The 23929-nt window shown below is 38.7% G+C and overlaps 1 protein-coding gene across 6 annotated transcripts in view; it reads right to left on the reverse strand.

The window, feature by feature from the left end:
- Positions 1 to 23929, reverse strand: part of kmt2ca (lysine (K)-specific methyltransferase 2Ca) — a 252908-nt gene that overhangs the window by 67052 nt on the left and 161927 nt on the right. For all 6 annotated transcript variants that reach the window (XM_049480854.1, XM_049480856.1, XM_049480857.1 and 3 more), the window contains 7 exons: positions 21741 to 21845; positions 21083 to 21187; positions 13061 to 13242; positions 9652 to 9816; positions 8256 to 8365; positions 6136 to 6219; positions 5061 to 5273 (listed from right to left, as the gene is read on the reverse strand). In XM_049480854.1, coding sequence (XP_049336811.1) covers positions 5061 to 5273; positions 6136 to 6219; positions 8256 to 8365; positions 9652 to 9816; positions 13061 to 13242; positions 21083 to 21187; positions 21741 to 21845 — 964 coding nt within the window. The remainder of the gene's footprint in view (positions 1 to 5060; positions 5274 to 6135; positions 6220 to 8255; positions 8366 to 9651; positions 9817 to 13060; positions 13243 to 21082; positions 21188 to 21740; positions 21846 to 23929) is intronic.

Here is a 23929-nt window from a genome sequence, read left to right on the forward strand (position 1 = left end):
GGGTAGTACATGGAGTATAGATACGTATATGGTAGCATAGTGAATAAATTGAAGTATTGGGAGTATAAATTTGTATAGGGTAGTATAGGGAATGTAGAGTAGTATAGGTTAGTATTGAGAGTATATATTCATATATGGTAGTAGAGAGTTAAGGACAGTATATGATAGTATTGGGAGCATAGGTTCGTATAGGGTAGTATATTGAGTAAAGGGTAGTATTGGGAGTATAGATTTATACACGGTAGTATAGTGAGTAAAGGGTAGTATTGGAAGTACATATTCAAATAGGGTATTATAGTAAGTAAAGGGTAGTACTGGAAGTATAAGTTCATATAGGGAGTGTAGAGTAGTATAGGTTAGTATTTAGAGGATAGATTTGTATAGGGTAGTATAGGGAGTGTAGAGTAGTATAGGTTAGTATTTAGAGTATAGATTTGTATAGGGTAGTATAGGGAGTGTAGAGTAGTACAGGTTATTATTAGAAGTATAGATTCATATAGGATATTAGAATGAGTAAATAATAGTAGTATAGGGAGTATAGGGAGCACAAGGAACTAAATGCAAATGTAGGGCAATGTAAGGCAGAAGGGTATTTCGAAATATTTCGAAATATTTAGGCACTTTTACGAATTATGCAAGTTTTTAAATTCATGTTTTTTATGCACATTGTCAAAAACATGGTGGCTTCATAATTATACAGAAGATGGAAGGGGATTGGATAGAAATAATTAGGGTAGCAATAAATTATATATTGGACATGAAAATCTCAGAACCAGACTTTGGAACAGCAATGAAAGAAGGTTTACATCAGATCAGAAGTGAGATAATAAATGTGGCTCTGATTTCTGAAGGAAGGCTTGGTGCAGTGAAACGTGTGGCAGCGCAGGTCCAGTCCGGCAGTGTGGGGGTTAACGTGCTTCCTGCCCCCTGCTTGCCCTGCTGCAGCTGGGTCTGATAGATGGGCCAGTCATTAATTCAGTTAGATCAGGCCTGCCTCTCATCACAGTGACGCCAAGGCAGATACAATTTGCTGACTGCTGTTTTCAAAGCCTTTCTTCACTCTCCAAGTCAAATTCATTACACAGCTAGAACCTCCCAACCCCCATCCTATCCACCTCCTCCCCACCTCACCCTCACCCTCACTCATTCACCCTGCCTCTTCTTACTGTCGCCTCCTCGCTCGCTCTCCAGCATTCAGATTTCACTCCTTACCCTTTCCTTCCTTCTTTCAAACAAGTGCTTCTGCTCTGTTCTCGGGTAATATCTGCTTTAATTTCCCAATAACTGAAGCCTAATAACAGTCTGTGAATTTTATGTACATTACAGTCAAGATTATTATGACCACCTCCTTATTTTTACACTTAATGTATAAATTTCATTTATCAGATCCACTGATCATACAGGATCACTTTGTACTTCTATATCCTGTCTATAACTCTATATGCTAACATGGGTATGGAAGGCTGACTTAAATCAGGGTTTAAATCAGTCAGTGGCGCACCTGTGTTTTCCATTGCTAAGATAGCAATATGCCAGAAATGTACCTAAACACACCTCACTTTCAGACCATCACGATCGTTAGCGTAGATATATTTGGAAACTGGCACAGGCAGAAGGCATGAAAATAGACTGTTGCCGGGGTGTAAGATAGCAATGAGCATTGCCATGGTAATCTTCTTTATCATTCATCAGTGGTCATTGTATTCGTTATTATTAAAATTAATTAATTCGTAATTATTTTCCATTTTTTTCATTTATTACTAAATAACTAGATCAGAACAAGTATGTGATTAATTTGATTAAAATTCTGGAAACACTGTATTAACATACTTCATACTTATTACTATATATTCATGAATAATAAGTTAATATTTAAGTTAGACTTAAATTTTTACGCTAATTTGTAAAATATAGATAAAACCTTTTATTTACATAATACATTATGTGCACATTTAATTTCATACTCACTAAAAAAAAATAAAACACTGATTGCAGTGGTAGTCAGAAAGAAAATTAAAGTAAATTAATGGTAACAAGCAGTACTTACCTTAAATGAATGAAACGTACTGGTTGTTTCTAGTTAATACATTATTATCTGCAGTGGTAATTAGTAGATGCTAAAGTAGTTTGGGATTAAATTTTATTACCCATCAATCTAAATATATTACCTCACAATTTGTTACCGCAATATTACCATATTATTACCCATTTATTAGCGATCTGTAAAGTAAAGTGCTACCGATCTTTTTTTTTTAATGCATTTTCTCTCTTTTTTTTCAGGTAATCTCTTGCCACCCTGCACTCTATTTCCTGATTAAAGTCCAGAGATAAGCTTTTTCAAATGCCCCCTCGCCAATACCGAAGTTAAGACTGGTCTGAAGGACTGCTAAAGTAGCTCTCTCACAATCACGGCAAGAAAAAGTGGCTTAAATCACCATCGTCTTGATGATATCTCAATACGGCCCAAATCCACTTCACCCAAAACAAAACCTCAAAGGTTATTTCATTAGATTGCATAAGCAACAGGAGCAGCTGGAAAGTGCAGAGAAAAAACCCAGCACTGCACACTGATCCTCACATCAATGGAGGCAGCATTTCAATATTCCTTAAAGACACAGGGCTGAAACACGCACACACCTCCATATATACACACACACACCTCCATATACACACACACCACTGCTGTCATTCATGTCTGCCCCTAGGGAACGCTGCAACTCCTGACAATGGTCCCCCTCTTTCTCTTTCCAGGCACAGAAGGTGGTTCTATCCAGTGTTAGAAGAAGGAGATAATGCATTCACTCTGTAATACTTTATTAGAAAGGAATGTATGCCTTTATTTTCATGCAATTATCTAATTAGCCAATCAGCTTCAAGTTCATGTATAGCAGGGGTGTGCAAACTTTTATTGTTGGGGACCAGAAGGAGAAATATATGTTCAGTCACGGGCCACAGACTGAAAATATATACATATATACATAAAACCAATAATGAAACACAGTATACTACTTATATTAACACATTTTCTTGATTACTATCATCATTTAGACACCATTTCACTCTAGTTGTTTTATCTTTATCTATCTTTGACAGTGTTGTGTAAAGTAAGCTTATTTCAAATTGATGTTTCATTTCATAACAAAGTCTCTTAATATTATTACACTCCTTCATTACAACAACTGATTCCCGATATATTAAACATACACACTTCCCTGTGAACTTAGTTTTAAAAAAAATAGTAATTTTCCAAATATGCCTGAATTTTCTGCATTCGCTGCCTATTTTCCGCTTTTTTTTTTTTATGTAGTCGTAATGAAGAAAAGAAAGGAGATGAGGAGCATTTTAGATTGGGTTTATGTAATAACGACACCTAGCGTTCAAACTTTGAATCTCACATTATAAAAAAACCCTGCTTAATAGCGAGCCAACTTTCATTTTATTTCTAAAATACATTGTGGGCCGTAGTTCAGACACCCCCCGATGTACAACAAAAAAAAATGCAATATCTCAATATTTATGTTAAAATCGCTAAATAAGCTTTTTAATTTTTTTTTTAAGTATTTGGCTTGGCTGCACTAATTTTCCTCAGTATAAGAAGGTGTTAGTTTAGTGTGTTCGTGTACTGTGGACCTTTACCTCACTCTACCTCCAGCCTAATTAAGTCACATGATCACAGCCTGCAGAACAAAGAGCTCCCTCTGTTGCTGCATATGAGAAAAAAAAGTCTACTGCTACTATTTACAGTACAATCCAAATTCACATCAACCTTCAGAATAAAGGGAAAAAGTAATATTGGTAGAATTTGTAATCTTGGTATGAATTTTGGTGTCAGAAGAGGCTGTTTTGAAAGGTTCTGATACAGTTATTCAAAATGAAAAAAAAAAAAAAACACATACAGTGGATGTTTTTTCAATAATACAAACTCCAGAAACACCTTGTTGTTGAAAGACCAGACGATGGTTAGACTGGTTGAAGCTGACAGAAAGGCTACAGTAACTCTTTAAAGAGTAGAAGAGCATCTCAAGAACAGAAAGATGAGGCTGCAGTGGGCATAGCACAGGTTCCCAATTAAATAGTGAAAGAATAAATATCAATTTCTGCTAAGATACCGTATTTTTGCACTACAAGGCACATCTAAAACCCTTTATTTTCCCAAAAATAGTCAGTGTGCCTTATAATTCGGTGCGTTTTATGTATGAACTTTATTAGGTGATTATTAAGGTGAGCAGTATCGGCCTGTAGCCTGCTCCTAACTCCAGCTAGCACTGCTGGAGCAGCATTAGCATTACTCGCTAAGCCCTAGCTCTTTTGCCGTTCAGAGGTGAGTGTTCTCAGCCTGTAGCCTGCTCCTAACCCTGGCTAGCACTGCTGAAGCTAGCATTAGCATTACCAGCTAACTAAGCGCACTAAGCGCTAGTTAGCTCTTTTGCCATTCAGAGGTGAGTATACCAGACTGTAGCCTTCCCATTTACCGTGTTAAAACAAGCCATGTCTGACGAACCACTACCTAATATCACCCTGGCCTTACCGGAACACTCAGGGTTCCTCAGTGTGGCGCTGCCTGGCTAGCCTTAGTGGAAATCTGGAAATCTAAGCTTTCTGTAGATAAACAGAAGCGCTTTACTCATCTAAATTAACAGTTTTCAGGAGAGAAATCTGTGTAGATTAACACCCAGCACTTGTTTGACTTTAAAAATAAAGCGCCTTATAATCCAGTGAGCTTTATGTATGAAAACAGACCAGAAAATAGACTATTATTGATCTGCTGCACCTTATAGCGTGAAAAATACAGTACACATTTGGAAGGGTCAGATTTTGGCGCATTAAAGAAGAATACATTGACCCAACCACCTTGAATCAACAGGCTGGGCTGGTGGAGGTGGTTTGATGATGCATCATGTCACAAAGCAAAGTAAAAGTCTCTCAAACTAGTTTCATGAAGATGACGAGCTCAAAGTTCTTTAGTGGTTCTTCGTAGTCACCACATCTGAATCTACTAAAGCACCTCAGTCACAGATGTGCTTAAAATAGACAAATTAACACACAGACACACAGTGTACCTCTGCTGTCGTCCAGATCCCCCTCGCGGGACAGTTCAGACTGTGGATCAGGTGGGGTCTGCAGCACCGCCACACTGTTCTGGTTGATGATTTTGAGCTTGAGTTTGGGTTTGGTCCGCCGCCGCCGGACTGAGGGCACAGACAGGCTCTGCAGCTGACAGAGCCCCGATTCAGTCAGACACACACCGTCCTGAGTGTACGTCTTCTGGAAGTCTGAGGAGGAGAGAAGACACATTTAAGTCATGTGTGCTTTACCCATTCACTGCCTGGCCAAAAAAAAAAGTTTCCACCTGGATTTAAGTGAGTAAATGATATGGGGTTGATGCTGCAGTTGGTCTGCAGGTTTAGGTTCAGCAACAGTATGTGCTGAAAGAATGAGGTCAGCTGACTACCTGAATATACTGAATATAGACCAGGTTATTCCATCAATGGAGTTTTTCTTTATATTCCAAGATGAAAATGGTGATCTTGGTGAAAAAATAATCCAGTAACACTGGATTAAAATAAATCTTGTAACATTACAGAAGATTATTGAAACAATGCCACAGTGAATGTGTGCAGCAATCAAATATTAGAGTGTGTGAGCATTTTATATGGTGGCGACAGGCAGTGCGTGTGTTCACATATATGCGTTTTAAGTTCACATATGAGGTAAAGTAATTCAAGTAATTAACTCTTGATGAGTTCAGCACAGCTGTTAACTGAAAGCCTGAATTCCAGGTGACTCATAAATACCTCATAAAACTGACTGAGAAAATCCAGCAGAGATGTGCAAAACTGTCTAATCTAAGCAAGAGGTGTTATTTAGAAGAATCTAAAATATATAACATATACTGGTTTGTTTTACACCTTTTTTGTTTATTAAATAATTATTTACGCTTTACTTTATATTTTGGATTACTTTCCTATTAACTTACAATGCAAAACATTTTAAATTAAGGAATAAACACAGAATTTAAAGTGTGACCGAACCTTCCTCCCTAAAATGTTTTTTTTTTTTTTCTTTGCCTTGAACTTTTATATCCTCTAATGCTAATGTACATCATTATAGTAATGTAATGTAATGTAATTTTACCATATTCCTTGATTTTTGATACAATCTGCGCCACTATCGGGGGCTCACTGGTTTCCATGAGCTTTGCACTGGGGCCAGCTGGACCTGGGAACAAAAAATAACAGAAAAAGCAATAATCAGGATCATCAGCAGTCCTTCACACGATCATTTGTTCTGTAAATTATTTATGGGCACACTGTATTTTGGCTCCGTCACAGACGGATAATATTAGCCACCACTTCATGTGAGTGAACAGGTTGCAGTGTGATTCGGAATTCAGGCCATCTGCTTTTTTTAATAAATCAGATTTGGCTCAGGCTGGGCTTCATTGACCAAAATGCTGGAGAGTCCTTCTGTTACTTGAATGCTACAGAAATCCATCAGCACCGGGCTTCTGTTCAGTTCTGTGGATTACATCTGAAACGAGGAGCGCCAAACGCAGCACCTGGAGATCTGAGCTCCTCCACACTTTCTGATCCAAACATTAATCTAACACACCTGACATCAGCATTACGGCTTCAGTGCTGGAGATGATCAGCAGAAGCTTCATATGGGGGGAATTTCAAAGCAGGTTTTCTCAGTAAGACTAGAAAACTTAAAGGGCCAATACTACAGTATTTTAGTATTAATCTACTTTAACATTGTAGATTACTATTAAAAACATGCAAACAATTAAGGGACACATGATTTAAACCTGATGATGAGAAAACAGAGATGAGCTGGAGCTCCACAACATTAATGAAAAGCATCAACTATTGTTCAGCACCTCCAGGAACTCCTTCAAGAATTCCAGGAACTCATTACTGCACTACCTCATATCTATCTTATATCAAATACCGTATCCATCCATCCATCCATCCATCCATCCATTCATTCATCCCTCCCTCAGGAAGGTACTGAGATTAAAATACCAACAGTGTGCAGATCTGTCCTCAAAGATAAATTTGCTTTAACACTTTTTACTGTTTACAGAATAATACTGCATGTGTTCCGGTTTAGCTTTAATATAGACTTTGATATTAAATTTACTATGTAAAAAAAATCATAAAAAAAGAAAGAAAACACATTGAATGAGATGAGGTGTGTCGCCATGTTTTCCGTCTAATTCAGTAGGTCTCACCACTGGGTGGTGGTGGGGGTAACTAAGTTAAGTAAAGCTGAGCTAAGTAAACAAAACTGTAATTATTTTAAAAACATGCTGGAGCGCTGGATATTAATCTACACAGATTTCTCTCTTAAAAACTGTTTATTTGGGTGAGTAAAGCGCTTCTGTTTATTTACAGTAAGCTTAGATTTCGGATTAGCATTCGCTGTTCCAGTAAGCCAGGGCGATATTAGCTAGCGGTTCGTCCCATGTAGCTTGTTTTAACACGGCAAACATGCAGACTACAATCCAATGTACTCGACTCTGAACGGCGAAAGAGCTAGTGTTTAGTGCTGTTAGTAGCTAATGCTAGTACTGCTCCAGTCTAGGTGCTGGAGAAACTTTAGTAAAACTCCTGTATAACTCTGTACTTCAGAGGAGTGGCTTTACTGCTCCTTAATACCTGACTGGTAGAAATTATACATAAGAAACACCGGATTATAAGGCTACAACTGACAACTTTTGGGAAAATTAAAGGATTTTAAGGGCACCTTGTAGTCCGAAAAATACGGTATATATTTTATCTGCAGTTCTCTGTTTAAGTGAAAAGAAATTGTTTTATAAAGCAGAACACACTCCCCAGGTGGAACATCTCAGGGCTGCAGTAAACTGTGCAGTATGGCAGCTCTCGAGTCTGGGCACCAGCGCTCTAAACGCTCCAATTCTCCCCAGATTTCTCAAAAAGCAGCACTAATTATAGTAATGATAAGACGGGCACACTCCCACACAGCAGCAAGAGCACTTCAGGGCACACGCTCTTCCTGAAAGTATGCCACGATATAATGCTTTATAATTACATTATACTGAAGTTCAGCACAGTAGAAACGGCATCAGTTCTACTCCATCAGCTCAGCTCTTCTTATAGCAGCGCGTGTATATATATATATATATATATATATATATATATATATATATATATATATATATATATATATATATATATATCTTAGCTCAGAGCTGTGACTCATTCTGCCATTACCCACAGCCCAGCCATTACCTTGAGTGCAGGCGGTGTGCATTCTGCACATGGTGCAGTCGAAGCCGTCGTCTGCCGCGTTCTCCGCCTCCTCGTCCGAGTTCAGACCCTGGCAGCAGGCGTGCATCCACCTGAAGAGGGGAGACAGTTCACCAGACGTTCAAAAATAAGCTTCAACACTTGTGTGCAATTAGCTAGATCCAGACAACCCACTCAATTCAGCCTAATCACAATGAAGACCCTGAGGATGAGCAGAGAACGTACCACCCTGTTCCAGCACACCTAAACCTGCCCATCATTAATAATCAGCTCATCAGTTACATTACAGCATCTAAACACTCTAAACTAGAGCTGCACAATTTATCAAATAAGCATCGTCATCGCAGTGCGTGTGATGTCACTTAAGGCAATTAAATCAAACACGTCATGCTGCAATGTTTTGATTTTTGACACAAGAAGTAGATACACAGCGCTGTCTCTGTGTCTGTGTGAGTGACAGGCTGCTGCTGCCTGAGAGGCGTGAGGGGAAGGGGGAGTGTGAGGGAAACAGGAACAAACACGAGTTAACCGCTTGGCCTCCATTATCCACATGGTTGGGCACGTGCTTGTGCTTTTAATACCAGAAAAACTCAAATTTATCTTTTAAAAAGCCATTTAAATGCCTGATTAAAGGGCCGATTACTGTTGTTCTGCTGTTTTTCTCAGCTTTTGAGGGCTCGGAACTGAGGGCTCTTGATCGGTCCAGACACAAGACAGTGGGCAGGTGGGGGCGGGGCAGGTGACGTCATTGGTCCTGCACTGTTGCTCTCTCTCTCTGGGTGGGTACAGTAGATGGCGCTCTTTCTCCTCATCACTCCATAGGCTGATGTTGATCAGCACAAGGTTGCATCTGTGAGCTGGTGTATCAGAACCGAGTCGCTGCGCTTTTCTCCGAGCGCACTGTGATGCTACTCATCAATGTTACAGCTATCAGCAGCAGTTCAAAAAGAGGAGGAGTCTGACTTCACATGTATCAGAGGAGGCATGTGCTAGTCTTCACCCTCTTGTGGTTGGGGTTTACAGTTACAGAGTAGCAGCTAAACTGGTGGGACAATTGGCCAGATAAATTGGAAGAAACATACAGTATACAGTATATATTGCAGATTAAACTGATACCTGAACCATGAGCTGAAGATATGAGCTGATGTATTTACCAAACCCCAGGAAAGTGGAAAGTTTAGGCGATGATGGACGACTGCACTACAATATCTGCACTTTATACATTAATGCAACATATTTCTCAGATATTTTGCAGATATTTCTCATGGAAAGTATCAGTAATCATTAGCAGCCTATCAGGGAGTATCAGGGACATTTCTGCTTTTAGATGTTCTCCGTCACGCTGAGGGCACACCTGGCACTGCCAGAACGAGCTCACCTGTCACACTGCCTGCACTGGAGGATCAGCTCCTCCTCCCTGTAGCTGCGGGTACACACCGGGCACACGGCCAGGCTGGCACACGGGCCGCACTGAGTGTAGTTATTCTGCCAATCACAGCGCAGGCCAGGGGACGTGGCTCCACAGTGAGTACAGGACACACACCTGGGGGAATAGCAGAGAGAGTGTGACTTAAATCATCACACACACACTACACACACACTACACACACACTACACACACTACACACACACTACACACACACTACACACACACTACACACACACTACACACACACTACACACACAAACACACACAAACACACACAAACACACACACACTACACACACACACTACACACACACACTACACACACACTACACACACACTACACACACACTACACACACACTACACACACACTACACACACACTACACACACACACTACACACACACTACACACACACTACACACACACTACACACACACTACACACACACTACACAGACACTACACACACACTACACACACACTACACACACTGCAGGTCTAATAGGAGAAACTCCCATTCATGGCCTTCTGGCCTGGCTGTACGTCTGCGCAGATCGGCGCACCTCATGATTGGGCACGTGGCTCAGTGACGAGTGAGCCGTCCTAAAAATAAACGCTGCAGTGGCTCCAACCCAGCCAAAGCTCCGCACACCACGTCACACAGCTCCACACACACACACACACACACACACACACACACACACACACACACACACACACAGACACACACACACACCAGCTTCACACACACACACACACACACACCAGCTTCACACACACACACACACACACACACACACACATCAGCTTCACACACACACACACACACACACACACACACACACACACACCAGCTTCACACACACACACACAGCTCTGTTTGATTAGGGATTACATCTGACATTACACCAAATATGAGGAAATCCCCTCTATCTGCTCACAAAACAGCTGCTAAACCCAAACTACACACCAACACAGAGAGAGAGAGAGAGAAAGAGAGAGAGAGAGAGAGAGAGAGAGAGAGAGAGAGAGAGAGAGAGAGAGACAATGCCTGAACAACAGACAGACACAGACATAGGTAAACAGAAGTACAGTAAATCGAGAAAAAGACAGGTGCAGAGAGACAAAGCGAGACAGACTTAAGTGAACAGAAGGAAATAAAGGAAGGTACATTCAGAGGTAGACAGACACAAAGAGATACACACAAATGTGTGTGTGTGTGTGTGTACAGGTGTGTATACAGAAGGATGTAGACAAATAGACAGATAGATAGAAAGATATACAGATAGGCAGACAGATAAACAGAAAAAAAGGTAAACAGAAGGATGGATATAAAGACAGACAGACAGACAGACACAAAAACAAGCAAACAGAAGGACAGACAGACTGGAGCTTAATGAAGATAGACAAAAGATAGACAAAAAGCAGGAATAGATAGACAGATAAAAGACAGAGGGATAGAGAGACAGACAAAAGGGCATAAACACAGACAGGCATTGGCAGAGATAAAAAGAAAGATAGGTAGACAGCAAGAAAGACAGATACAGAGACCGCAAATTGGCAGCTAAACAGAAGGACAGACAGATATATGAATGCATAAGTAATGTAGATGGATGGGTGAATGCACAGAGGGGTAAAAAGAAAGGTAGACACAGAGATAGAGAGACATACAGTACAGGCCAAAAGTTTGGACACACCTTCTCTTTTTCAATGCGTTTTCTTTATTTTCATGACTATTTACATTGTAGATTCTCACTGAAGCATCAAAACTATGAATGAAGACATGTGGAGTTTTATGTACTTAACAAAAAATGAGCTGAACCTCCACAGTCACCGGACCTGAACCCAATCCAGATGGTTTGGGGTGAGCTGGAGCACAGAGTGAAGAAGACAAAGGAGCAACAAGTGCTAATAAACACCTCTGGGAACTCCTTCCTTCAAGACTGTTGGAAAACTTTTCATTTCAGATGGCCACCTCTTTGAGAAGCTCATTGAGAGAATGATGCCAAGAGTGTGCAAAGCAGTAATCAGAGCAAAGGGTGGCTATTTTGAAGAAACTAAAATATAAAACATGTTTCTTTTAGTTATTTCACCTTTTTTTTGTTGTTAAGTACATAAAACTCCACATATGTTCATTCATAGTTTTGATGCTTCAGTGAGAATCTACAATGTAAATAGTCATGAAAATAAAGAAAACGCACTGAAAAAGAGAAGGTGTGTCCAAAATTGTGGCCTGTACTCTATATATATATAAACAAAAATTGGTTAACAGAAGAACGTAGACAGATGGATAGAAAGTTGCACATAAACTGATAGGCAGACAGAAGAACAGGTAAACAGAAGGATGGATAGAAAGACAAACAGACAAAGACAGGTAAACAGAAGACAGACAGTCGGGTAAATATAGGATAGATAGACTAAAATAAAGAGAGGGATAGAGAAACAGACAAAAGGGTAAAGACAGACAGGCATAGGCAAAGATAAAACTGGCAGATAGGTAGACAGCAAGACAGACAGATACAGAGACAGCAAACGAGCAGCTAAACAAAAGGATAAGCAAAAACAGACAGACTAACAGATAAACAGACAGACAGGCAGTCATGAAGTCATAGGTACAATAGATGGATGGATAAATGGACGCGTGTGCAGTTCATATTGTACAGCAATAATTTTGCCAAAATTTTGAATGTCGTTAACGATATTATATCCTGAGATATCGTGCCATATCACCCACCCCTAATTATCATATCAGGGTACTACTTTTTTTACTGTTTTAAGCAAAAGAAAAATTTACACTGTTCTCGTTTTCTGTTATATATCTACTAGAGACAGATTACATCCATCCAGTATCATTTATTTTACTTTAATCCTGAATATATGGAGATATTTGGAGTGCATTATTAAGTATTATTAGTATTATGACATTGTGGATCATTGACTTCTGTTACAAATCTGATAAAATCATTGTTTGTTTTTTATATCTCAGTTAGGGGTGCGCCATATCATATCGCATGCAATAATATAAAGACATTTTCATTTTGTTGCAGCAGTGTATTCTTAATTTTTTTCAATGTTTTGTCAAATTGCAAAGAACATTGATATCGCAAAAATATCATCAAACACAGTCGTATTATTTTAGGGATGATCGCCCACCACTAGTACATAGAAACAAACAGATAGACAGATAGAGAGACAGAACTGACACTTGGAGGAAGAACAGACATAGAGGCAGATGTATAAAAGGATGTACAGATGGACAGCAAAGACAAAAGGATAGACAGAAAGATGCAAACAGACAGAAAAATAAAGAACCTAGCAAGTGTGTGTGTGCTCACGTGAGAGAACGTGTGAATTTACCATTTGCACTTCCAGCTGCCCTTGGGCACGTTCTGCAGGGGCGGGTCGAGGCAGTAGGTGTGATAGCTGATGTCACAGTCATCACACAGCAGCAGACGGCCAGGGTCACTCGCCTGACCACACGCCTCACACACCGTACACTCCAAACACCTCCAGCCCTTACTCAACACCACCTTATTCATCTGAAACACACACACAGAGAGGAGAGAGGGAACGAGGTCAGAGGAGAGGACGAGGCTGAAAAGTGATAATCTCAGACACAGCACCTACATAACAGCTCACAGCTCTCCTATCACAGCTCACTCACCTCCTCTAAACACCTGCTACATCTCCCAATAACATTCAGACAAACTACATCCACACTGAGGCGTCCAGAGGTGTGCTTTATTTGTATTACACACAATAGTGATAATTTTTGCAATAATTTAAAAAATGTATTGTGATAATAGCGACATTCTGTGTTAAAAGAATTCATTTTTCATTGAAAAGTTATTTTATTTCAGTAATTCAGTTCAAAATGTGACACTCTATATATTATATAGATGCATTAAACACACAGAGTGATCTATTTTAAGCATCTATTTCTTTTATGAAAGCCCAAAAATCAGTGTCTAAACAAATTATAGAAAAAATATAATACAAAACCAATTGGAACTTTTGGCAGTGTGGGCAGTGTGCCAAATCCTGCTGGAAAATGAAATCTGCATCTCCATAAAAGTTGTCAGTAGCAGAGTGAAGCATGAAGTGCTGTAAGATTTTGTGGGAAAACAAAACTGCACTGACTTTAGACTTGATAATAAAACACAGTGGATCAACACCAGCAGATGACATGTCTCTCCAAACCATCACTGATCATCAGTAAATTTTACATTTCATTTGTAAATCAAGGGAGCAGAGTCTGGAGGAAGAGTGGAGAGACACACAGTCCAAACTGCTCGAGGTCTAGTGTGAAGTTTCCACCAATCAGTGATGGTTTGGATAAAGAGACATGCCATCTGCTGGTGTTGATCCACTGTGTTTTATTACCAAGTCTAAAGTCAGCCGAAAGTCATCAATTCGTCTTACATATATTATTCTAATTTTCTGAGACACTCATTTTTGGGTTTTTATTGGCTGTAAGCCATAATCATCAACAATAAAAGACATAAACTCTTAAAATAGATCACTCTCTGTTTAATAAATCTACATAATACATGAGTTTCACATTTTGAACTAAATTATTGAAATAAATTTATAATAAATAATAAAAATTAATAATAAATAATAACTTTTATATGTTTTGTTACATGATGTTATTTTTTTATGTTACATTATTTTATTACTCCTCAATACTACAATAATATGATATGGTCACAGTTGGGAAACACTTCTTTAGCTAGCTTAACTAACTGTGCACAAAGCATATTACGAAAATAAAGCTCTAGAAAAAAAAATAAGAGAGCACTTAAAAATGATGAGTTTCTTTGATTTTACCAAATTGAAAACCTCTGGAATATAATCAAGAGAAAGATGGATGATCACAAGCCATCAAACCAAACTGAACTGCTTGAATTTCTGCACCAGGAGTAAAGCAGCATAAAGTTATCCAAAAGCAGTGTGTAAGACTGGTGGAGGAGAACATGATGCCAAGATGCATGAAAAAAACTGTGATTAAAAACCAGAGTTATTCCACCAAATATTGATTTCTGAACTCTTAAAACTTTATGAATATGAACTTGTTTTCTTTGCATTATTTGAGGTCTGAAAGCTCTGCATCTTTTTTGTTATTTTAGCCATTTGTCACTTTCTGCAAATAAATGACAATATTTTTATTTGGAATTTGGGAGAAATGTTGTCTGTAGTTTATAGAATAAAACAACAATGTTAATTTTACTTAAACATAAACCTATACATAGCAAAATCAAAGAAACTGATTCAATTTTTTCGATACTATGTTTCCTTTGTAAACAGTGTATATAAAACGTTATTGTTAACTGTCTATAATCTCTCTTAACTAACCAGAAACAAATAAACAGCCAGCATGATGACTCACGTTCACATTGCATGCACTACTGACTTATTACTCAACTCTGTTAAGTGTGTCATCTTGCCAGATACTTATATACTACTGATTTTAATTTTGAACAATGTAGTCTAGTGTATTTTTCTGGCACATTTATACCCCCAAGTGTTTAATAGCACACTTTCTAACAGCATTTGGTTCCAGCAAGTTCTGAAGGAGGCAAGCTAGCTCCTGTGGTTGATGGTTGAGGTTAAGGTCAAGCATGTTTCATTAAGAACTCTATTAATTATGCAAGATAACGCTGTAAAAAGGACATGCGGGTGGGAATACCAGAGGAGATGTGGTTGTGCCTTTGGGAAACTCAGCGTTCCACCTCTAAATAACTGACCTAGAGGGATTTTTGTAGAAAGTCCAAAGCCAAAATTAAAAAAATATATATAGCTGAAATAAAAAGTATCTAGGACCCAGTACCATTGCTGGAGGGAGTGTGCAGTGTTAATACAAATGCAGACACACATATTTTGAGCACAGTCTTTGAGCACTTTAAGTTTTAACTCTGCATCTTTCAGGCACTTCTGAAGGTTACAGGTGTAAAGGTGATGTGAAAGAGAATCTACAATAAAATATTATTGACTGCACGTAAAACATCACCAAAACGTCATTAAATGCTCGCTTTAGATCATCTTTACCAAAGGTCACCTAACTATACAGAAATAACCAAGCTGAACTGCTTGAATTTTTGCACCAGGAGTAAAGGCATGAAGTTATCCAAAAGCAGTGTGTAAGACTGGTGGAGGAGAACATGATGCCAAGATGCATAAAAACAGGGTTATTCCACCAAATATTGATTTCTGAACTCTTAAAACTTTATGAATATGAAACAATAATGTTCTTTTTTTTCATGTTACTGAACCATATACCTATAAATAGCAAAATCAGAAAAACTGATTCAGAAATTGAAGTGGTCTTTTATTTTTTTTTCCAGAGCTGTACAAATAAATAAACTTTCATCAACAGAAAGACAAGTAAAAAAATACAGAGAACAGTTGCACTGCTTTACCCAGTCATTAGTAACAGGTAACTTTAGAAAGGTGATTTAATGTAACGAGGCTTGTGAGGCTAATGCAGAGGCTGGAGGGGTCAAATATAAAAGAGGAAAAAGTGACAAAAAGCAAACAGCATCTAAAGAAGGCAAAAAGCAAGTCCATGGGGTAAGAAAAGAGTCTAATAAGTCAATTTAGTACAATTTACAGAAAAATGCAAGGCAATAATGTAATAAAAAAGCAAGGGGGCGATGGGCCAAACAGCAAGGGGTCGATAATAAGGGCAAAAAGCATGAACCCAATAAGGGCAAAAATCAATGGCCATATAATGCAAAACAAGAGATAAAATCAGGAAAGAGACAAAAAATAAATAAATAAATATGACAAGGAGCAGGTATGGAAAGAATTCACTAGGGCAGAAAGAAAAAGTAAAATTATGGGGTAAAAAAAAGCAGTGTGGCAATAGGCAAGAAGTAAATAGGGCAAAAAACAACAAGGAGTTTGACCAAAACGTGACAAAAAGGAGGACAATAAGCAAGGATGCAGGACTGCAAGGGGGAAAGCAAGATAGTGATGGGGCAAAAGAAAAAAACGAGGGGGTGATGGGCTAAAAAGCAAGGGGCATATGGGGAAAAATATATTAAAATCAAATGGCCAAAAAAGGCAAAAAAACAAGAGGCAGGCAATGTCAGAGACACAAAAATATAGAAATAGATAGAACGAAAAACAAGAAGTCTATCAAAAATGGACAAAGGGGGTACAAAAAGCAAGGAGCAGAAAAGACAAGAATTCAATGCGGCAGAAAGCAAAGGAATGATAGTGTAAAAAAAGCAGTGGGGCAATAAAATTGAAGTAATTAGAGCAAAAAAAACAACAAGGAGTTTGACTCAAAATATGACAAAGAGGGGGACAATCAGCAACAATGCAGGACTGCAAAGGGGAAAAGCAAGAGCTTGAAGGGGCAAAAAAAAAAAAAAAAAAACTTTGACAGGTAAAATGAACAAAAAAGGCATGTGGTGCCAGTGGGGCAAAAAGCAAAAGGACCATGGGGCAAAAAGGGTCTGATGTGACCAAATTTAAGGCACATGGGAAACCAAAAATTAAGAGTGAAACAAGCAAGTCAAAGATGGAATAAAAAGAATAGGGCATTCGAGGTAAAAAGCAAGAGAGCGATGGGGCAAAAAGCAAGGGGCATATGGGAAAAAAAATATTAAAAGCAACTGGACAAAAGGGCAAAAACAAGGGGGGCAAAAGGCAAAAAGTAAATTTGGTTTGAGCCAAAATGTGACACAGGACTGTGAGGGGGAAAAGCAAGAGATTGATGTAGCAAAAAAAACATTAGCCGATAAAGTATAATAAATAAAGGGGCAGGTAAGACTAGTGTGGCAAAAAGCAAGTGGCAAGCAAAGTCAGAGACACAAAAATCAAGAAATAGATGGAACAGAAAGCAAGACGTCTGAGCCAAAAAGGGACAAATTGGTTCAAACAGTGAGGAGCAGGTGAGGAAAGAATTAAATGAGGCAGAAAGCAAAGAACTGTTGGTGCGAAAAGTCAGTGGAGGAAAAAGCAAGTAGTTCATTTATCACATTTGAGACAAAATGCCAAAGATGGACAAACAGTGAGGAGGCAAGAGTTCGAGGGAGAAAACAATTGATTAAGGTTAGGGACAAACATCAAGTGGTGAATAGGGGGCAAAAAACAAGGGGCAAGTGGGGCAAAAGCAAAAAGCGAGGCCTGCAAGACATAAGAGGTCAGTGAGGCAAAAAAACAAAGGGAAGGTGATTTTATAAATGCAAAGAAAACTAGGACAAAAAGCACAGGAGCAAAAACAAATGGGCATTGGGTCAAAAAGCAAGGGGGCTGTTGCGCTAGGGGCAAAAGTGAAGGCGATAATGCGACATAAGGGACAAAACCTAACTGAATAGTGAGGGATAAAAGGGCAACAAAGAAATCAAGAGGCAATGAGTCAGAGATAAATGCCAGGGCTAGAAAAGCTAAATAAGCATTTGACAAAGCAAAAAGCAGAGGCTCTGTGTGGGAATGTAATGAACTGATGTTCTTGCGCTAATAGGGAAACACTAAAACACCTATAAAAGCATTTATTCCACTAAATTACACCTGGATATGATGACTGACTACAGTGTGAAAATTTAAAAGAGCTAAAATAACACAATTGACTACTCTAGGCATTAAGACAAGCACTTTCTCTGATGTATTATTAGCTCATGTGAAAGAGGTGAGGGGAATAATGGCCCTCCTTAACTCTGTGAAGCTTTCCTGACACAATAAAAATCTCTGGTGACCCTCCAGCCCTGCTTTGGTCTATCAACACAAGACCCACAGTGTTTAAGGTATGCCTCTTAATCCTCTTAACGTTTTGCACATTACTCCAAAGCTGCTTTAGGCCAAAGACCTCACACCCACTCCCCACACACCATTACCCTCCACCACAGATAGACACCTCATAACTCACACCGCTCGTCCTCACGTCAGCACTGAGAACAGGCTGCGGGAAGTGTGGACAAAAGTACTGGGATGCCAGTTTAAAAGTTATTTCTAATTTATTTTCTAATTATTTCTATTTTTTTTCTCCCCCAATTTAGCTAGGCCAATTATCCTACCCATTCAGCTGCTACTCAGCTGTATATGTCCGTTCATATACATATTCCCTATTACTAGTGATAACACAACACAAGGAGGGTGAAGACTAGCACATGCCTCCTCTGATACATGTAAAGACAGACTCCGCCTCTTTTTGAACTGTTGCTGATGCAACATTGCCGAGTAGCATCACAGCGCTCTCGGAGGAAAGCGCAGTGACTCGGTTCTGATACATCGGCTCACAGACGCAGCCTTGTGCTGATCCACATCACCCTAGGAGTGATGAGAGGAAACAGCGCCATATACTGTACCCATTTAAAAAGAGCAAGGCCAATTTTGTTCTCTCTCTGGACTCCGGCAGCTGATGGTAAGCTGCATAATCGGGATTCAAATCAGAGATCTCCTGATCATAGTGGCAGCACTTTAGCCATTTTAAAAAAATGTGTAGTGCAAAACAGGATTATTGCAGTCATTGATGCTGTGATAAGGCATAGTCACTGGTTTACCTGCATTTGCCCATTTTTCCCAGAATCAAAAGTGAGAAACTAAACTATAATTTAGTTAGTAGGCCAATTTTCTGTTTTTTTATTGTTAAACACTGATGTTAACGTTGTATCTTGTGTAATAATTTTAACCCACTGATTTAGAGACAGAAACTGATGTTATTTCAATAAATTATAAAACTTGAAATTTGCATTTGTATTTTATTACCATTTTATTGGGGCAATATGGAGCAGGTGGAATGTGGAATTTTCCCTTCTTCTGAGGTGGTGTAGGTAGTGTAGCAGTTCTTAATTAACATTTTTTTTTAATAATAGGTCTATGCTTCTTCGGGAGGTCAGCACGTGATATGAAAGTACGCGCTTGTAAACAACGTTTTGAACCGTTGATTTCCTCAATGAGTCCACATATCCCAAAGCGTCCAAACACCAAACAGATCACATGATTATTTCACGAAATATCAGTGGAGTTTACGTGTGTCCCCTATCTTTTAAATGTCTTATTTTCCGGCCTATAAAATATATACATATAAATATATATATACAGCTCTGGAAAAAAATTAAAAGACCACTTAAAAATTATGAGTTTCTTTGATTTTGCCAAATTGAAAACCTCTGGAATATAATCAAGAGGAAGATGGATGACCACAAGCCATCAAACCAAACTGAACTGCTTGAATTTTTGCACCAGGAGTAAAGGCATAAAGTTATCCAAAAGCAATGTGTAAGACTGGTGGAGGAGAACATGATGCCAAGATGCATAAAAACTGTGATTAAAAACCAGAGTTATTCCACCAAATATTGATTTCTGAACTCTTAAAACTTTATGAATATGAACTTGTTCTCTTTGCATTATTTGAGGTCTGAAAGCTAGTTTTGAACCATTTCTTTGCTATCTATAGTTTAATTCATAGCAGGGGGGGTCAATTAAAATATAAAATCAGAGTTTTTTTTTTTTTTAAGGCTATATCGCCCAGCACTAATTTAAACTTAAGACTGAAAATGTTTTTTAAAAAAGATCAGTTTCAACACTATACTTACTAAAAAAATGCAGGGTTTAAATCAGGCTCAGGCTTATAAAGGCAAAAATTTTAAGGAGCGGGTCAGTCCAGCCCATAGACTGTGTATAGCTGGACAGAGCATCGTCTCTCAAAAGTGAAGCCACCACAGGTCGGGCGCCCCCTGCTGTTCGGTTTCAGAAAGCTGTGTAACCCCACCCATCCCCATAGGTTTCAATGGCAAAACAGACAACTCTCAATCACGTTTTTTTCTGATATACTGTAATTCTACCTCCTTTATTTAAATGTAACAGCTAGTGTAACCTCTGCTTATATTGTAAAATTTTTATATCCCCACACAATTTGCTTTTTAAAACGTTATTCATCTCTATTCAAAAAAGGTGTGGTTATTGTAAAAGGGCTGGTTATGGGCGGGACCAATAACAGGCCGTCAGCTCCGCTTCTCTCTGCAGCCTGTGACCTCGAGGTAGCCCCTCAGGGGCGGGGTTATTTAAATGAGTAGGCGGTCTCTCCACAGTCTTTCTCCCTCCTCTGGTCTCTACTGCGCAGAATCGGGTTTCAGGATCGCCAACATGGAGGAAGATTTTGGCTTCATTTTTATTGAATGAATGGAAACGGCGACACGGCGTCCATCTTTTTTTTTTTTTTTTTACAGTCTCTGGTCCAGCCCAATCGGGTTGGAATTTGGCTGGAATTTTTTGGGCCTGATCTAAGCTCTACTCTGCACTTAGGAGGGAATACGATGCTTAGTGGACCAATCAGAGTTGAGAGGAAGGTGCACACCAGTCTTTAAAATAGAATACAGTGTAGACTTCGAAGCAGAAGCATAAATTGCAAAAGATGACAGATGATCTTACCTTAATGCTGACGCAGAAGGGGTGATAGCACTGGCCACACTGAGAACAGGCCAGCAGCCTCCCCTCAGCACCCTGTCCGAAACTTCCACACACCACACACATATCCTGCGGACACACAGCCAGAGAAACAGATAACAACTCCCACACACACACAAACACACATCTATAAAGACATCGAGCACATCCCAGGGTTCACACACTTTCACCAATCCCTATTAAACAGCCCAGCGGCGCTCACGGCTTCACGTCTGCCGAGAGAGCATGCAGTCAGAGGAGGGTCATAACCCCACAAACTAAGCACAATGTAAATTAGCACACACAAGCTAAAAACTAAACTACACACATCTAGAGGACTGACTGAGGTATATGTAGATCCACAAGGCTCAGGCATGCTAATTTGAGCCTTGGGTTGATTTCTAATGACTGGAAGAGGCTGCTAATGTCAGATCATTTAGCCTGTTTAAATTTAGAGAAAATAATTAAAAATAATAAATAAAAAAGTGCTTTGGCCTCAGGTCTCCGAGATACAAACAGGAGAGAGCTGGACTAAATAAAAAGCCAAAAAGTCAGAACCAAGCTGAAGATAACTCTGTCTAGCTGCACTCTGCCCACGCAAGGTCTCACACACACACACTTAAACACACACACACACACACACCTGTTTGAGGGTGAAGGCATCAGAGCTGGAGAACAAAACCACGGTGTTGTGCATGGCGTTCTCTTCTTCCTCTTTCACCACATAGGGAGTCTCCACAAAGCTCACCTGCAGAGAAACACACATTTTTTTAGTATTTTTTTTTTACAAACACTTACCTGTAAGGTCTTTAAAAAAAAAATCTAATTTGTGCTTTAAAAAAAAAAACAAAAAAAAAAACAACAAAAAAAAAAAATAAATTTGGATGCTAGCTTGCATTCAGTGGTTAGTCATTATTTTTACAATGTTCTGCAATGTAGATTAATAAAAAAATTGTTGGGGTTTTAATGCCACTCCAGCACAAATTTGGCTATTTGTGGCGTACACCTGGTTTTATACGTGCAGATAGAGTACAGATGATTCACAGATGAGGTTACCGCACGATAAGGGAAATGCAACTCACTACATATGTGTCAAATCTGATGTTTGAGGTTAAGACGTGATAAAAAATTTAAAAATCTTCCCTGGTCTTTTTTTTTTCCAAAAAGGTTTCTAGTAATATAGTAAATAAGATAGTAAAAATAGTAAAAGATAGTAAAAATGTAAAGAAATTTTATGAAGAAAAACATAAGGAAATATATACATTCTAAACAAAAAAAAGTGTTAAACAACCAAGAATATGTTTTATATTTTAGATTAGTCAAAGTTTTTAAAAGTGTTCCTAAACCCATGCAGTGCACGCATTCACAGTACAGAATCCGTGCACCCTGTTTTTAATGCAGTGCTACCTGAGGGCCTGAAGATCACCAGCATCCATTACTAATCATCAGCCACAGATGTTCACAGATTCTCTGAATCTTTTGATAATGGATATAGGCTGTAAATGGTGCTTCTAAAAGACTCTAAATAAAAAATGTTTTTTTTAATACTCAGTGATGTGAATTAGTTACAAATTGTTTCTGTTAAAGCTTTTTTTTTTCTTTTTATCAGTACCACTTATTTTTCCAGCTATTTGTTGCCTTGTCCCAACATTTTCTTTTTCTTTTTTTTTTAGATGTGTTGATGCCATCAAGTTCTAAACAAGTTCATGTATTTCATAAAATGTGAAATATTAAAATGAGAATATCACATTATATAGATGTATTATACACAAAGTGATCTATTTTAAGCATTCAATCCTTTTATTGTTGATGACTAGGGTTTACAGCCAAAAATAACTGTCTTTGAAAATTTAGAATATGATATATGATAAATAAGACCAATTGGTACTTTTGGCAGTGTGGGCAGTGTGCCAAGTCCTGCTGGAAAATGAAATCTGCATCTCTATAAAAGTTGTCAGCAGCAGAGGGAAGCATGAAGTGCTGTAAGATTTTGTGGGAAAACAAAACTGCACTGACTTTAGACTTGATAATAAAACACAGTGGATCAACACCAGCAGATGACATGTCTCTCCAAACCATCACTGATCATCAGTAAATTTTACATTTCATTTGAACTTTTATAAAAGATGTGGATTTCATTTTCCAGCAGGACCTGGCACACTGCCTACATTGCTAAAAGTACCAATTGGTATTAAATAATATTCTAATTTGAGACACTGAGACACTGATTTTTGGGTTTTCATTGGCTGTAAGCTATAATCATCAACATTAAAAGAAATAAATGCTTAAAAAAAAGATCACTTTGTGTGTAATACATCTATATAATATATGAGTTTCACATAAAAAAATAAATAAAATAAAATTCCAATTTTTTGAGATGCACTAGTATATAGGACTTAATAAGTCTTAATAAGACTTAATAAGACAAAGCTAAACAAATACATCTCTATCAGGTACAGCTGTTTTCCACTGATGGAGTCTGACTGAAGCATATTCCTGTAAAACACCCACCAGAACGGTCAATTCAGTCGATACAGCGTCACGCCCTTAACCCGAGAACGCCGCCGCTATCATTAGCTAATCATAACGTGTAAGCAAAGCCTCAGCGCTTGTATTAGGTTGCAGTCTTACTTAACAGCTACGTGTCGTATTGGATTCCAATAAGCTTCGACCCAGCGGGACGTGTTTGCTGTGGAGGTGTGTGTGCATACACACATCACAGTTTGCACAGCATATTACACTGCCAGGGTGTCAATACCGGAGGTCTGCTCAAAACGACAACAAATCTGTGTGTTTAGCAGCAGAGCCAAGCAAATGAGAGTCCATCTACTG

This window comes from Astyanax mexicanus, chromosome 6, assembly GCF_023375975.1.
Source record: "Astyanax mexicanus isolate ESR-SI-001 chromosome 6, AstMex3_surface, whole genome shotgun sequence".
Taxonomy (NCBI): Eukaryota; Metazoa; Chordata; class Actinopteri; order Characiformes; family Acestrorhamphidae; genus Astyanax; species Astyanax mexicanus.